At 39.4% G+C, this 18,373-nt stretch overlaps 1 protein-coding gene across 3 annotated transcripts in view; it reads left to right on the top strand.

Moving 5' to 3' along the window:
* The window catches only part of GALNT7 (polypeptide N-acetylgalactosaminyltransferase 7), a 139,618-nt gene that overhangs the window by 97,138 nt on the left and 24,107 nt on the right, over window positions 1-18,373 (top strand). For all 3 annotated transcript variants that reach the window (XM_032388993.1, XM_032388994.1, XM_032388995.1), the window contains exon 3: window positions 13,957-14,123. In XM_032388993.1, coding sequence (XP_032244884.1) covers window positions 13,957-14,123 — 167 coding nt within the window. The remainder of the gene's footprint in view (window positions 1-13,956; window positions 14,124-18,373) is intronic.

The raw sequence follows: 18,373 nt of genomic DNA, 5'->3' as shown, positions 1-18,373 counted from the left end.
GATGACCCGAATTTATTTCCCCAGTCCTTCATTTGGGGACATTTGGGTTGTTTCCAATTTCTCACTATTGTAAATGATGCTGTGATGAACAAGCTTGTGGCCCCATCATCGTGTTCACTGTTGATGACTTCAGTAGGACAGATTTCTTAGTGGAATCACTAGATCAAAGGATCAATAGCTGTTTCCTTTTACTTGGTAGTGTTTTTTTGACACTCAAGTCTCCCCTCCACTGTCTACTGTATCCCTGGTCTCCACTGCTCTGTCAGCCTCCCCCTCACACAGAACAGATTTGTTTTGCTCTGTTTTGTTTTGTTTTGATAATCGGCTTCCCTCGTACATGGCCTGTCTATAGACCTACGAGAAACACAGGGAGGAGAGAAGGTAACGCATTGATTGTATACTGTCTCCAGATGACAGCTGACTTCCAGTGCTCACATGTGTTCGCTTCTTGGGTTTCCTGCCAGATTTTAATGAACTAGAATGTTTTCCAAAATTGTGGGTTGAGGTTTCCTGTCCTCTCCTTCTTCAGAGGGGGAGTTAGCATATCCTTTCAGTTCTAACCTTATAAATTCCATCTCTTTTTTGAGCCATAAACCTTTTGATAACGAACTTCAACTCACTTTTGGGGACTCATTAGCCTCCCAGAAGAGGATTTGATTTTCTGGAAAATTACAATGAAGCAAAGATGTAAGAGAGAGGTAAAGGTAATTCAGTTAATGCAGGAAAAGAGGTAGACTGCTTTAATGATTTCTTGAAATAGTATCACCAGATTTCTTCGCCACAGTATTTATTAAACATCTCATATGTGTCAATTATATTACATGCTAAATGAACAACCTGGCTTCCTAATACCTTAAACAAGATAAATTACTAAACAGTTAATATATTCTTATTAGCCCCAGAAATTGCCTGCTCTGTGAATTAATAAATATTAACTGCTGTACATTATGCCCTCTTTTCCACATCTGTAATCGTAGTTTTATAGCTGGGAGTCTTTAAAAAATGATCTCGTGCATCTCCTCATTGTGCTGTAGGAACATTAGTATCAGTCAGTATTTAAGACTTCCATTAAGTGAATATTGTACAGCCTGTATTGATAACTCCCTCGATATCTCACGCTTCTCTGTTGGGAAATTATTTACTAACTCCAGCCTAAAGCTACCACAGCACCTCTGTAAGCTTACACCTCTTTCGTCATCAGCGGCGTTGAAATTTGCTCTTAGAAATACGAGCCCTCAATATGGTCGATGTGATTTCCTTCTTGTAATGAGAGTAGAGAAGGCACACACTCACTCACTGAGTGATGAAACATGGGATAGGAGATGACTCAATAAACATTTTAAAGAATGTTTGCAAAGTGTGATTTTCAAATCTGTGTTGAACTGAAATTCCCAACTTGGTCTCTGCACAACTGTTTTTACTAACTTGTGTTTTGGTAGAATGCCATTGGTCTCCATTGACAGCCTTTATGAATAACAGCCCAGTGAAACTCACTGCTGCATTTGCCATAAGGAGGACCTCTAGGGGGAAAAAAAAAAAAATCCCATCTGGTCCTCACACCAAGATTATTGTACTTCTTCGGAACAACTGGTTTGTTAAACACAGAGCAGACCAGGTTTCCCTCGTAGGCAATTCAAGCCAAACTGTGGCCTCCCCATTAATAAGTAGGGGCTGCAGGGCGCCCAAGGCTGCCATGGTGCCTGACTCAGGGCAGTGCTCTTCATTCATGTGTGTTCTTTGTGGCCGGTACCTCCAGAACTGTGCCCGCCAGAGCCCACTGGTATGTCCTTTTAACACCTCATTTTTGATGCCTCCTTTTTTTCCTTATTCTCTCTTTATCCATCTTCTCCCCCTCCTATTTTTAATTTTCATAACATTGTCGCACTCTCTGGGTGTGTGTGAGCTGCCCAGAGTCCTTTGTGGAAAGCGGTGCAGCAGAAATTACTAGGTGCAAACCTGCGTTCATGCTGTCGGTGTCATCATTCACGCCATGGCATCTTGCTTGATTCTTATTCCCGCCAGTCGTGGTTGTTTCGGTTCAAATATATTGGTTTTTGATAAGCTGGTGCCTCTGTAAACTCAGAACATGGCATGTAAGCTCATATTTGAAATGAGAGTCCAATATAGCTCTAAACATATGGCTCACACCGTGAAATGTTCATTTTCCTTTGCCAGGGAGTTTTGAAGAAATGCACACGACCATATGTCCAGTCATAGGATTCCCTGCCAGGTTTTTTCTTAAATTATGGTTTGACATTTCAGATCATTAAGTGCACACATCTGTCTGCGTATGTTTTCTTTTTCCAAAAAAAAAAAAAAAAAAAAAAAATTGAAGGCATTTATTCAGTGACATAGCTTAGCATTTTTAGTTTGCCCTGATGAATTATTTAGTATTCTCAACCCTTAAAATCAGGCAGAAATCGACAGAACTGTGTGCCGTCATTCTGTTAGTGGCCACGTAGTCCCTGGGTATTGAGTGAAAGTAAGGAATTCATTTTCCTTTTTTTTTTTTTTTAAGGCATATATTGTGTAGTTCTTAGTAAACCTTTGGTTTAAGGGAAAGAACCTTGAAGTTAGAGTCAAAGGATTCATTTTTAAATCTCGCCTCCATTACTAACGGTGACTTTGAGCAAATCATATAACCTAATAGAGCCTCGGTCCCCTGATGTAGAAAATGAGTAATACTAATGACTGACCCACCTCCCCCAGAGGACTCCTGTGCAACTCTGAGGAGATAATGCGTGTGGAAGTGCTCTGGAAACTGTAAGAGCTGTTAGAACTCCATTTCCCCAGTCTGGGATGAAAAGAGATCACAATAACTAACGGCAAAAACACTATTTATTTGGCTCAGATACTGTCCGTTCTGCTAGAATTTTACCTCCTTCAGATTCTTCCCACCTGGTTCTGGGAGTCAGCTGGGATTGTTGAACACATGCTTGGGTTCCTCAGGGCCATCGAGTTCCTTCTCGGTGGCTCAGTGAGGTGAGGGGCTTCCTGTTGCTGCTCACACAGGTAGTGCTCACTAAATCCTTGGCCTGAGGCCCTTGAGGCTACGAGTGTCTTCACCAGAGGGACGTAAGTCATCCCTCTGTTAACCACTCTTGACCCCGGTCAAGTTCTCTCCAAAATGGAGAAAATGCCCTTCACACCTGGTTGCTTTGTCAGGACGCTGAATGAGGAGGAGCATCAGCGGCGTGACTGAGAGGGAGGTGTTCTTTAAAGCCAGACTTGAGGGTTTCTGTCCCAGACTCTGTGTGCATTATCTAAGGTTGCCACAGAGACCACCGGCTGAGGGGCCCAAAGATGCCGTAAGCTTTGGGAAGCCTCCGGCTGTTTTGGAGCTGTGAATTACAACCATACTGTGGCTGTGTTTTGAAGATCATTGGCAGATGAGCTGTCATGGCTAATGACTAGACAGCTGTCTCCCACTAACTGTGGGGGTGCCAGGAAACTGGCTACCTCAGAGAAGGTTGGAGACAATGGAAATAAATACAGATACATGCTCTTCGGAGAGCCATGGGTGACAGGAGGCCACAAGTGGCCTGGGTGGATAGATAATGGGTCCTGCTCTTTGTTACATAAATGACATAAAGCAGTGGTATTTACTAGCTCTTTTTGTGGCTTCTTGCCTTAGGAATCAGCTGTGGTGAGCTAAAGAGTTTCTGGTCCTCATTATTCTGCTCTGCCAAGAATTTCCCCCCTTCGCTGTAATACATTAATCGTTTGGACATGAAATGAACCCGTGCACCTCAGCTCTGCCCCAGAAGATGAAATCCGTCCCAGGAAAAGTTTAAGTGCAGCTACTTGGATAGAATGGGGGGCACTTGTCCTAAAACCTGGCACACATAGCAAGCATGTGTTTTTTATTTAGATCGAGCTGATTGGGAGGCTGGACCTGATGGAGAGTATGGGTATGATGAGCTAAAGCAACCCATTTTCCTTTCCGTCATACCCATCCTGGTATCCTGAATTCCAACTACAGTACCGTACACTCCACTCCAAAACAAGTATGGCAAAGCTGTATGTTTTCATTTACCTGGTTTAATCCCCAAACGTAGTATGCTTGAAAAACTTTTATAGACCCAACCATTAATTCTGTGTTCATTGATTTTGACTCTTAACCTCAATAGAGCAGAAGCTAAAGGTTTTTTATTCTCTTTTTCATTGATAGTTATTTCATTAATGAAGAGAATGGGTGGTATTCTTTGATATAATACAACACTGAGAAGAGGAGTATTCCTAGAAAAGTTTTTGAGATCAAATCAACCAGTATGTATTGGGTATTCACATAATACAGGAAAATTCTTTTCTGGCTAAGAGCAGGACTTCTGACAGTTAGCTATGCTGACATTTTCATCTTGTGGATGGTTAAGAAAGAATGAGTTCTGTTATAGACTTAATTTTGACCTTCAAGGGAAGACTGGCTAATAAGAATTGATAAGAACATTGAGGAAAAAGAACTAGATCATCTTAGAGCTTCTAATAATCATGAAAAGGAGCATAAACTCTTGAAGATATCAAGGTAGAATTTTGATAAAATCATTAAATTTTTTAAAAAGCTTCAATTTTATTGTGCCTAGTTAAAGAAAGAATATATCATCGGGATGAGAACAGAGGAGCCAAAGAAACTCTGTGATCATTGTACCCCCAGCCATCCATGAGAGAGGGGACCTGAGTCAGTCAATTTGAATTTACTCTGTTCAACAAACCCTATTGTGGACAGAGATGCACAGAGCTTTCAAAACCAGTAAGACTGTCAAGATTCCATGCTTGCCAAGCAACAATCCTATTGTAATCAGAATTTGTAGGCAGATTTTCTAGTGATGACTAGGCTACATGAAAAATTATGGGTTGTTTTTTTTTTTCCACATCAATTGAATGTATCAGCCACCTATTTGGTTAGTTTATATAATTCTCTTAAGCTCAATTTTGTACATTCATAAAAAATATTTTTAGGGCCTACCAAACAATACTGGCCTCTGGTAAGGCCACCTCCAGCTCATCTTTTTATAACTTCAACAGTGATCATTGAGGAACATCTCTGGTAATCTCACATTTTAAGAGATAAATTGATTGATTAAATGATAGTGAAAATCTCTAAGTTTAATTCTGTGAAGACATATACATAATGAACTAAAGTTTACCAAAATACCAAGAGTTGCATGTTAAACATGGATTATTTGCCAGGAACGATTCTACTCAACTAGCTTAAGCTTAAAAAAAAAAAAAGAAAAAAGGTGGAAGTGGGGGGTGGCAAGCAATTAATTGAAAGGATGTAGGAGTATCTCATGAAACCTAAGGTCGGGAAATGTACTTGACTGAACCAGGAAATGAAAAGTTGAGAACCAAAGTCATATGCTCTTTCTTTCTGTTGTTCATAGACTCTCATCTCTACTTCTCTCTTTCTCTGCTTCTCCATGAAAATAGCTCCCTAGCCCATGCCTCGCAAGATCATTCAAGAGCTTAGTGGAAACAAACTAGAATCTCAGAAGCTCGAAGTTCAGGGAAGGGGCCTTTGGCCCAACTTGGGCAAGTGTTCACTGCTGGGCCAGGATGACTTCTACTCAGTAACTGTTATTTAGGGAGACTCTTAGAGAACTGGACCTTGGGCAGGACTGTGAGTGATGGGCAGCTTTCAGAGAAGCAGGACACATTCCAGACATGCATCCCCAGTGGTGTCTGCCAAAGATAACCAAACAAAAATCATTTTAAAAATCTGTTTGGAGTAAAATAAAGAAAAAACAAAGAGTAGGCAGATTATTAGGGCATATTATGTGGTTTTACATATGAGAAAAAACAGACACGTGTATACTCTTTTGTTTCTTTCTTAGATGCAGGAGTGACCTCCATATTGAAAGTTTTGTAACAACATGTTAAAGAGGGAATTAAATTCCAATATAATGAGCATGGAATAAGGAAGCACCTAAATACATTAATTTGTTGAGGCTTTTATAGCCTCTTATAGGGACGCCTGGGTGGCCCAGTCAGTTAAGTGTCCGACTCTTGATTGCGGCTCAGGTCATGATCTCAGGGTTGTGGGATTGAGCCCTGGTTGGACTCCGTGCTCAGCGGGGAGTCTGCTTAATATTCCTCTCCCTCTCCCTCTGCCCCTCCCCCTGCTCGCTCGAGTGTGCTCTCTCGCTCTCTAAAATAAATAAATAAATCTTTAATAAATTATTAAATAAATAACGTCTCTTACGGCACCAGATACTGAGGAACTTAGCCGATGAGTTTGAGAGGAAGTGTTGTCAATAATCCAGAGGTATTGTGAAGAAGAAGAGAGACTGTAGGAAGCCATCGGTGGGAAAACAGAGCCTTACATTTTCCAAGGAGGAGAGAGAAAGTTTGGTTCTGGAAACCTGACACTGATGTACTACTGTTAAGATCCTAGGAAAGATCACTTATGCATACTTAAAAAGTCACCTTCACTAGGTACCAGCTTGGGTCTATGAAGAGGAGTCAAACTAACTAGTAACTTATCTTAAAAAAAAAAAAAAAGATTACACTAATGGACCAGGAGACTGTGTGATACCTAATTCATCTTGATTTAGCTGGATATCTGAGTAAAGTTTTCAGATCCCTGTAGACTAGGTAAAGAAATGTAGTATGAAAGATGGTGCAGTTAGATGAAATTGATGAATGGAGTGATAGCAGCCTCTCAAGGATTACAAGCTTTCAAGCACTATATTTGACCTTCTCATATTCGTCCATATAAACAGTGGATACAGAGATAGAAATCCTACTAATCCAATCTTCAACATAGAAAACTAGGAGGGATGGTTATATAGACCAACTGACAAAATCATCAAAAAGAGCAGAACCTGCTGGAGCATGCACCCAAGCCAAAAATGTAAAATGCAATAGGTGTAAACACAGTATTTTATGTGGAGTTCAACTGCAAAAACACAGAATGAAAAACACTAGGCTTAATGCTAATTAGGGGATAAAAGTTATAGGGGTTTGTGAGCTAGCAGTAAGATATGGTTGCAGAAAATATATCCAGTGCCAATGTAATTTTAAATTGTATTTGTAAAGGAATTGTATCCAGAGTAAGGGCTGTAATATTGCACCTTTATGTTAGCAAGTCCACATCTGGATTATAGCAAGCTTTTCTGGGAAGACACTGACGGAAAGGAGCATATCCAGAGAATGGTGATCAGGAAGCTTAATTTATAAATTTCTTTGATGCTTAGGTTCTTTATTTCAGTATGTGTAATGAACTGTAAGGAATACAATCTACCATAGCATGTTCTCAAGGAGCCTACTTTGTGTCATTCCAGTCAAAGTTCGTAGAACCTAAATACTTGGGTAAAATGCACTCCCCACCCAGTCTGTTGAGCTTGAGCGATTTGGTTTAACGGTGATAATTCTCCTTTCATTGAAAATGTATATTGGTTTCTGAATGCTAAGTTAACTTTTATATTCTACATTACTAATTTATTTAGCCATTGGGTGTCAGCACTGTTTCATGTAAATCATAAGCAGTTTTCTACTTTTATCATGGGAATGAGCAAAAAAGGTTTTAGATGGGGACAGGAAAGATTCCTAATTTATTTAAAAATAAAAGTAGATAGTTAAAAAAAAGTGTTCCCCAAATTGAGGAGTTGTTTCCCATGCCTAAAAAAGCATGTGTATGTGTGTGTGGACACACACACATACACATTGCCATAGATTAATGATAGTATATATGGATTGCAGGGGTTGGCAGTGTAAAAATGTTATGTTTTCCATAGTCTGTTGAATTAGATATTATTTATTGATAAAGTTTAAATACAACAAGGCCATGTATCGAGCTACAGATCTTAAAAACATAGCTGGTACAGAGAGAATACAAATAAATAATACAGAGGCATTTCATTTTTGGTTTTGAAATCTACTTTTTTAAGTCATAGAAAAGTCACCATGAGAATTTTTATTCCCATCCTTTCTTCTGATCCCCAGCAGCTGGCCCACATGGCCACTGTGAGAATACTCTGTTAAACGACTTTAAGAATAACTATAGCTTTAATCATTGCAAACCTGTAATCTGAATGTGAATATTTACAACCTTGATTTGTCCCTGACGTTAGAGGATTTATAAGCTCATTTGGAAAATGAAGCTCCAGAGAGCAGGAATTAGTCAAAAGTCTATAACAAAACCCATCCATTTAAATGTGGCATTCTTGGTTCAGCTGGCCTTCCTTCTCATTCGAACTTATTATAAATTCTACACCAGTAAAGTGAGAGAAATGATGCAAAAGAGGGGGTTTTACCTCAGTACATTGGGTGCTTCTTTCAATACTAAGGCTTATGTATATTATGAGCTCTATTTCTGTATGCTCCACCCAATGGACTCATCTCACAATGGAAAATCAGAGAAGCTGCCAAAGAGCTAAACTTTCTCGTGAACCTGCATTCAGGCTGATGGTGGCAAATGAAAGCTAGTAATTAAAGGGAATCCAATCTGCATTGGCGTAAAGGTTTCCTTTGGGCTAGTGTCCAATCAGCCTGAAGTTCAAACTCCCTCTCTGGGCTCTTTCTTCTCCACAGTGTCTCGTCCCTTCCCTTCCTTTCTTCTGTCGCATCCAGGTGGTAGGAGGGTCTTGCTTTCTTGAGGTGTTGTGGGCAGTTCTGGAGTGCTTACCCTCTGTCTCTGCTGCCTCCTCCTGTCTTCTCAGGTGTATTGACCTCTTTTCATTTGCTGCTGAAGGAACCCCTGCTGCAGGAACTTCTCGTCATTTCTCCTGCTGCCCTTGGGATAGATGGTCCCTCTTCACACCTGCCCCCTCCGGGGACTCCTCTCCACTTTGGCTTTCACTGGTACTGTGGATCCTCTGAACCCTGAGGGCCAGTCCCTGGCTTAAGTCTTCTACCCTATAGCTTTACTGCATATCATCTTACCCCTTCCTCTGGTGACTCCTGGCAGGCCCCTAGATCTTAATGCTCAGCTACCTTCTATGTTCCCACTGAAAGCATGTGGAAATACTAGGCTCTCTGGTTCCATCCTAGAGCCAAAGGAGACTGCAAAGAAGAGGTGGGAAAGGAAATTGTCTTTAACCCTCTCTGCCTGAGTACACCTCAATATTATTTCTGTTCTGTGCTCCAGCCACACCCTGCTGGGTGATCTCCTGTTCAAGTTCAGAACTGGAGGCCAGGCACACGTGTATCCCTCTCTCTATCTGCTTTCATTCCCATCTTGTTGCCTCCAGATTTTCTACCCCTCCCCACTAGAGATGTTTTTCCTTTGTCTTTCTGTGGAAGAGGAATGTCCCCTCCTCCACCTGCCATATAGGCTTGTTCTTGAGGGTACCTCAAGATAGAAGGGTTGTAGTGTGGAGGGTGGACATTACTGAGAAAAGAGAATGCATCAAGAGGTCTTCCAAAAATATCCCCAGAGCAATTCAATAAATATTTGTGGAGCAGCTATTACGTGTTAGATTACGGTGAGCAAAATAGATGAGACTCCCGTCCTTAATGAGCATACAGCCTTGAGCATTTTATAGGAAAGATGCCTACGCAAAAGCATAGATATATATGCATAAGGATGATCATTATAACATTATTTTTAGAGTCAACTAAAATGTCCATCAATAAGGAAATGGTTAAGTAAGTTATGGACCAGCCATACTATGGCATATGATGCAATAGTTAAAAAGAATTAGATAATAAGATAAATCTGTACATACTCATATGGAAGAAGAATTTATACATACTCATCTGAATATATGTTGTGTGTGTGTGTGTATATATATATATATATATATATACACACATATATACATACATTTATATGCCTGCATGAGTATAAGAAAATTTAAAAAATAAATGAACATCCAACTCTTAACAATAATTTCCCCTAAGAGGTGAGATTTGACGTAGATGGGGAGAGGTAAAGGAGGGAATTTTCGCCTTAATAAACTGCTTTATCATACAAGTTGTATATTGCTTTTGTCATTTTTGAGACAAACAGGAAAAATATACACCAAGAGTTGTTAAATGGCACACAATCGAATTTACATCTTTGGAGTTATTTCCATACTGTACGTGGGCAAGAGGGGATGAAAAGATGAGACAACACACTCTATTCCAACTCTCTTGTCCCCTTGTCCTCTGGAAGAAGTCAAGGTAGCATGCCCAGACCTTTAAACAGTTTCCACTGTACCTCTCCCCCCTCCCCTTCAGTCCCTCTGTGTTTTCAGCTCCTTTCTCTCCCATTCAAAGCCATTGTCTGCTTGTTTCCCCAAGTTGTCATCTTTTTTTAAAGATTTTATTTATTTATTTATTTATTTATTTATTTATTTATTTATTTATTTTAGAGAGAGAGAGCAAGCGCAAGCAGGGGGAGGGGCAGAGGGAGAGAGAGAGAGAGAGTCTGAAGCTGACTCCGCGCTGAGCACGGAGCCCGACATGGGGCTCAGTCCCATGACCCTGAGATCCCCACCTGAGCCGAAATCAAGAGTTGGACATCTAACTGACTGAGACACCCTGGCATCCCCCAAGTTGTCATCTTTTGCCTTAGAAATCAGCAAGTCCCAAATGTCCTACCATGTCTTAAATATTTTCACCAACTCTGGTGTCTGTTATAAATCAAAATTGCTGTCTGTGCTATCCGGTTCTGCTGCTTTAAGCCTGGTGGTTATACCCAGAGGAAAAAAAAGGTTGCCTGAGCCTCCATCAGGGTTAGAGTTTGTTTTGGGGGACTGTTATCCCTACCCATCTAAAATTAAACCTGTGGGGCGCCTGGGTGGCTCAGTTGGTTAAGCATCTGCCTTTGGCTCAGGTCGTGATCCCGGGTTCCTAGGATCGAGCCCGGCATCAGGCTCCCCGCTCAGCAGGGGTCTGCTTCTCCCTCTTCCTCTGCGCCTCCCCACTGCTTGTGCTCTCTCTCTCTCAAATAAATAAATAAAATCTTTTTAAAAAATTAAATTAAATTACATCTATGTGCCCAGGTTGGTTTTTCTCCAGAAACACTCACCACATCTTTCAAGATATGCATTCTTTCACTACTGTATTTTTTACCTTGTTGTTCTAAAAGAGCATTGGCCCATCTCAACTTTGGGTTAAACTAGAAAACTCCCTTGGGGTGCCAAACCCCACCACTCCTTCCCCATTCCTGGGGCCGTCTCCTGGCTGCAAAGGGGAGGGAAGAGGGCTCCCATCACATAACAGTATGCTCCATGGGTGCTTGTATGGAAATGATATTCAGTTTCATCCTCAATTCTTAGATCTTACGTCAGTTCTTAGCCATTCATACACAGGTATAGCTAGTATTTTTTCTTTTTCATTTGTTTTATGTTTAACAAGATTTCTTATAAATTCAAGATAGCCTAGGTTTATTTCCTGCCTTCATTACTTCCTAGCTGTATGATCTTAGGCAAATCATTTCTCTCTGAGTCTCAGTCCCCTCGTGTAGAATGGGGACATTTATAGTACTAACCTCATAGTGGTATTGGGAGATTAAATAAGTTAATAAAAGTAAAGCACGTAGACTAGTGCCTGGCACATAATAAGTAGATGATATTTGTTATACTGCAAATGCCCTTCTTTGTAACTTTTCCTCTTTAACTTATATTTATTTTTCATATTTTAATTAATTAAAGATACAGATCTTCCAAGTTCTCATAATATCTGCATCATATGCACATGACTCATTCTTTGCTTTTCTTTTCCTCCCCACTCTCTTCCCACGTCTTGAGGCTCAGTACTTTTTTTTTTTTTTTTTTGTCATCTTTCTGGTCTCACCCTCAAATCACTGGCTCCAGTAGGCCTCCCTGACCATATGTCTTGAGGCTAGGTGAGGTCCACCTGTCATATATATCCTGGTTTTTGCACCGACACATTCAGGGAAAATACAGATATTTGCTTTGTGTCTTGATTCCCCAGTAGGACCGAGGCTTCATAAGGGCAGAGACCGTGCTGACCCCCTCGATGCTATAGCTCTAGGGCCTAGCTTAGAGCATGGGCGTAATGGGTAATTAATACTTGTTTAATGAGAAAATGCAGATATAGGAAATAAGACTTAAATGGATTACCAGATTCAGTCTGCATTTCTACAGAAACCTCTAAGAACATAGACAATTTAGAACAATTTTGAAAGGAAGAGAAACACCTGAAGGAAAAGCTGTTTCCATCTATATTGGGTCAGGCCCCAGTTTAAATAACGATTACTATTCTAAATGCTGGGATAGGTTATCAAGCTGATAATGTTAATTACTGCTCTTATGGTTTGAAATTTAATCTTGGAAACAAGTTTATTTACTTCAAGAAAAGCTTTGGGGTTAAAAAAACAAACAAATATAAATGTGCATGAATATATACACACGTATATATATCTATATAATATAGAGCTATTTTGTGAAACTCATTGAACCTTCCCTGGCTCCCTGAGTGTTTATCAGGCCCTGTTTGGAGTTTCCTTTCAATTAGAAAACTTTATTCCTACTTCAGTTGTTTCAAATAATTTGTGTAGACACATGAAAAAATGCTACACATCACTTGTCGTCGGGGAAATACAAATCAAAACCACAATGAGATACCACCTTACATCAGTTAGAATGGCTAAAATTAACAAGGCAGGAAACGACAGATGTTGGTGAGGATGCGGAGAAAGGGGAACCCTCCTACACTGTTGGTGGGAATGCAAGCTGGTCCAGCCACTCTGGAAAACAGTATGGAGGCTCCTCAAGAAGTTAAAAATACAGCTACCCTACGACCCAGCAATTGCACTTCTGGCATTTACCCCAAAGATACAGATGTGATGAAAAGAAGGGGAACATGCACCCCAATGTTCATAGCAGCAATGTCCACAATAGCCAAACAGTGGAAGGAGCCAAGATGCCCTTCAACAAATGAATGGATAAAGAAGATGTGGTTCATATAAACAATGGAATATCACTCAGACATCAGAACGGATGAATACCCACCATTTACATCAACATGGATGGAACTGGAGGGTATTATGCTAAGTGAAATAGGTCAAGCAGAGAAAGACAATTATCATATGGTTTCACTCATATGTGGAATATATGAAGTAGCGAAGAGGATCATAGGGGAAGGGAGGAAAAACTGAATGGGAAGAAATCAGAGAGGCAGACAAACCATGAGAGACTCTGGACTCCAGGGAAACAAACTGAGGGTTGTGGAAGAGGTGGGTAGAGGGATGTGGTAACTGGGTTATGGGCATTAAGGAGGGCACGTGATGAGATGAGCACTGGGTGTTACATGCAACTAATGAATCATTGAACACTACATCAGAAACTAATGATGTACTATATGTTAGCTAATTGAATTTAAATGAAAAAAATAAAACAATAAAATAAAATAGCTAAATATCCTTTAGCTAATCTAATAACTAAACATTACTAGAACCTTTAAGATTCATTCAACAGTTAATTTTTTAATGTCTGCTATATGCCACAGGTCAGCCTATTTAGTGTTTTTTTTTTTTTTTTTCTGAATGTTTGAACCGTATTAGAACAATACAGCTTTCAAAAACAGCTACATAGTGGTTTCTACACAGCAAGTGAAATAAATCCTTTGCACTAGAAACTTAAGTTTTAAAAAGGAAAATAAACCGAGATCTAAGTCATGGAAAAAAACAACCCAGCCCTGATAGCTGTAAATAATATCTTAAGCATCCCCAGCTGGGAAGCATATATTGAGAAATTAATTCTCTTTATCCACACAGCAAGTGCCAGTTGGTTAGAAAGGAGTTCTGTCGATGAGTCACTGCATCTCATAGCAGCTTCTCTCTTCTATTTTGTGTTTCTGTTAAGACATAAAAGGTTGTGTTTCATTCACTTACATTGGTTAAGTCAATAATATTTAATCCAATCAGAAAACATAATCATAGTAAGTGTGAATACATTGGTTAAGTCAATAATATTTAATCCAATCAGAAAGCATAATCATAGTAAGTTTGAAACCCCGCATTATAGATTACCTCTAAATAAATACGGTGAAATTTTCCTTTTGCAGATGCAAGTATTGGCATTATGATGAAAACCTGCTCACTTCCAGTGTTGTCATTGTCTTCCATAACGAAGGATGGTCAACCCTCATGAGAACAGTCCACAGTGTAATTAAAAGGACTCCAAGGAAATATTTAGCAGAAATTGTGTTAATTGATGATTTCAGTAATAAAGGTAATGACTATGGAAAAATGACATTTTGTCTATGAAATAAGTTAATTATGAACAATTACAGAATGTAATTTTAAAATAATTAGCTTTAAAGATTAATAATTAGCATCTATTGATAGCATCTATGATCAGCAAGTTGGCACTGTGCCAAGCATTGTATATGAATTATTTTGTTTAATCCTGACAGTAATCCTTGAGATGGATGTTGTTATTATCTTTATTTTACACATGAGGCTCAGACATGTTAAGTAACTTGCCAAACGCCACAGAGATAGTAGTTAACAGACAGATCCAAATCTACAGGCTCATAAATCTGTGTATTTAACTACCTACCATCTTACACTATACCAATTCTCTGGGTCTTGGATTTTATAAAAATTTGGTCATGGAGATAATTTATTGAAAGACTGAAAAGGTGCAATTGTGTGTATATTATAACGCCACCTGATGCTCCATCTATGATTGTCAAAGTGAGATCCATATACCTGTTTAATAGCCTGTATTTTGCACTTGAACAATGATGCAAATATTGAATTTCACCAGAAACCATGACCATTGTTATTTATAATAGAAAGTATTTACTGAAGCTTATTTTGTTCTATATTTGATTTAGTATGTTGAATAAAAGGAAATTGCGTGTTATTTTTTATTCTTTTTAAGGAGTCAGCTATTACAACATTTAGGGAGGTATTGGTTAGCCTTGGTTCAATTTGGCAAGAGAGAGATTGAGCAGTGGTTTTCCAGATAAGTGGGTTTTTTAAATTAACATTTTTCCCTTTAAGTAGATCCATTATTGTAAGCTGAATCTATTTCTGAGAATGGCACAAGTATTAGAAGATAGATAATGCTGTAGTTCAGACCCCAAATCAGCATGCTAAGTAAAAAATGTAATTGTCCTGCTGAAACCCAGACTGGATATTTACTTACTCCTCTTTGCTTGTCATAAAACTGAGTTGAATTCTTTGAAAACTGACCGAAGAGCTCAGGCTACTCACTAACAGCAGGATATTTGCTTTTTGGCAAATAAGTTTTGCAGAGAATTTTTGTGTACAAGTAGTGATACCACTGAATATGTTAGAGGTGCAGACAGAACATGGGTAGCATGAAAATACCATTCAGAACAGTTTTACAGAAGCTTTCTCCAAAACTTAATTTGTAGCTCTTGCAGTCTAGATAAACCTCTGCTGTTTTGGCAAGGACATGACGAGAATCTTGATCTTGTATACATACGTTCACACGGAGAAGAAATAGAAATATGGCCGATATCCTCTCCCCCTCATCTCTGTACAACTAATCACTTTTTTCAACTAGTCACTTTTAATTACACTAAAGAATGTAAACTTTAAACTTTTTAGTCCTATCAAATGCCCTTTCACTTAGACATCTCATCTTGGTTGCAATTTTCTACGACAGGAGTGTTTTCATTAAGAATTCTATTCCTGCCTCAAGATAAATATTTGAAAATACGTTTTAAAGTGGTGCTGTTGGTACCGACAATATTTTAGATTTAGAAAAACCTACATCTACAAAAATAACTAAGAAGTCTCACGTATGTGATTACGCTGCTTTTAAGAAGCCCTATGTTATTAATACAAGGAGAAGCTTAGCATATCCTTAAAAAAAAAGTGAAAATACGCTAAAATGTGTTTCCCACCCTAAAATAACTGCTTGGCTTCAGAAAAGGAGCACAAAATTTTAGACTTCAGTTTTCTATCCATTTTACCTTAATTTTTTTGTGATCAGTGTTTCTGTTGTTACAGACCTCTAATATTCAGCCTCTTATAACACATTTTAATAGCAATCAAGTGCAGGGCCTGCTTAGCTTTGAGAGTACAGAGAAGCATTTGTTGGGGTTACTCTTGAGCGGAAGTACAGAAGGTCTTTAGCCTTCCCAATTTTAAAACAACCTTAAAATTTGTCAGTCCTGTCCCGTGAGTGAAAACTTGGTTCGTTCTTTCCCTGATGTATACAGAAAGTAAAAGTGTGAGTTATAATTTTTCCTTTAATGACAAAATACTTTACTAATATAATACCTTGCAAAGGAAGCTGGCTGCACATAACACTTGGGTTTCTGGAAAATACAGTGTCCTCTCTACACAAGGTGGGGGGCCTTTAAATAGAGCACACTCCTCCATGCGTGTACCTCAGCCAGCTTGAGGCTAAGTGGGGCCAAGGTAAAATGGGACTCCACACTCTCAGTGGCTTATAACCACAAAGGCTTATATCGTGTTTTCTGTGGGTCAGCCCCGGCTCTGCCCCACTTCTCCACGGCAGGGCAGCCTGATCTCAGACGTCGCCTGCCTCGTGCAGAGGAAGAACTAATGGTGAAGCGCCAGTGGGATTTTAACACTTCTGCTCACAAGTGCCTCACAACATTTTGTCCCCATCTCACTGACTGTGGCGAGGTACATGGTCTGGTCTGCCCTCAGCAGGTTGGAGAGAATAATTATTCCCCAAGGAGAGGTGAATCTTTTGAACATTCTTAGAGTCTACCACAGTGCAGGATCCCAAAGAAGCCAGAAGTCATTTGATTGACCAACTGATCTTTTGGGCCACCTGAACTAGGAATCTAAATTTGAAGAACTCATTTCTGGCCATAGCAATTCATTTTAGATTTATATAGATTGCATAGCCAAAAGAGCCCTGAACTGGAATTCAGAAAGGCTTTTTAAAAAGTAATTTAGGATTGGGGCACCTGGGTGGCTCAGTCGATTGAGCGTCTGACTCGTGATTTCGGCTGGGGTGGTGATCTCAGAGTCGTGAGATCAAGCTCTGTGTCAGGCTCCCTGTCAGCAAGGAGTCAGCTTGAGATTCTCTCTCTTCCTCTCCCTCTGCCCCTCCCTCCACTCTCTCTCTCTGTCTCTCTCTCTAATAAATAAATAAAATCTTAAAGAAATTCAGGATTGTTACTAAGCTGAAAAAAGTAAGGTAAGATTTAAAAAAAAAATTACTTAAATTGAAGGGAAAAGTACCTAGATTTCTCTGGGAAAAAAATATAATTCAGCAGGAGAATTTTATTTATAATACTCATTAAAACTGGATGCCAAAATAGAAAAAGGAAAAATTTTTTTCTTCTCAATTCTGAATACCCATGTGTAGGTATATTTCTAATTATAAGCTCCCTAAAAATGAGTCAAGTATTAAGTGTACAGCCTGATTTGACCACTTAACCACCAGCACATCGCGAAATATAGCTTCTGGGGCACCTGGGTGGCGCAGTCGGTTAAGCTTCCGACTCTTGGTTTCGGCTCAGGTCACGATCTTGGGGCCCTGGGATCAAGCCCCATGTTGGGCTCTGTGCTCAGGGCGGAGTCTGCTTCTCTCCCCCCTACCACTCCCCTCCCTCCCGCCTCGTATGTGCTCTCTCTCACTCAGTCGCTCTCAAATAAATAAATAAATAAATCTTCAAAAATAAATAAATATAGCTTCTTTGTTGTTGTTGTATGTATTCATGGTCCAAAATTTTAAACAACTTAAAAATAATTGTGTCTCCAAGAAACATCTTTAGAGATCCAAGAGCTAGGTGTGGCTGTGATGGGCTGATTTCAAGGGCTCATAGTGACACAAATAAAAACTATACTCTAGCAACTGGAAAACCAAGGTGGAAACTTCGGCAAATGTGTCTTGTTTTTATTAACAGTTTCCTCCACCAGATCGCAAATATATACATGTATATTTATTCATTATATCTAAATATTACATTTAAATATTTACATATGCATATTACACACACACACACACACACACACACACATACATATACTTGTTAATACCCAAAATTGGACAAAATTGGATCCTTTGATTATTACTTGCCAACTTGATGGGAACTATATTTATAACACCAAGACTGCAGCCTTCAACACTGATCATAGCTGGAGGAAGATGGCCCAGGAACAATGTTAACCTATACCTTATGGAGACTCCAATAAGGTCACACAATGTGATTTATAGTCTGTGTATCTTCAGAAATCTGGAGCCGTTACTTCTGCCAAAGCAAACAAAATGTTTGCCTTAAAGCTTTTAGATATGACATTTAAAATGTGGATTTTTTTAAAAAAAGTTTTCCTGTCAGCTGGCCTAGTCGTCATGTATTTAATGTTTGGAGAGATCTTTGATAACTCTCAGGCTAACCAGTTCTCCGTAGGCATATTAAGCTCAAAAAATCAACTGAAATAATATATACTACCTGACTTCCCCACAAACATTCGGTCTGTTTGTTTCAAGTTGACTGCCCAAAGGACCTGTTGCCCATT

The sequence above is a fragment of the Phoca vitulina genome, unplaced genomic scaffold, assembly GCF_004348235.1.
Source record: "Phoca vitulina isolate PV1807 unplaced genomic scaffold, GSC_HSeal_1.0 scaffold53, whole genome shotgun sequence".
NCBI classification, from domain to species: domain Eukaryota; kingdom Metazoa; phylum Chordata; class Mammalia; order Carnivora; family Phocidae; genus Phoca; species Phoca vitulina.
Note: the sequence above shows the minus strand (reverse complement) of the source record. Positions and strands in the feature narration are given on the sequence as shown.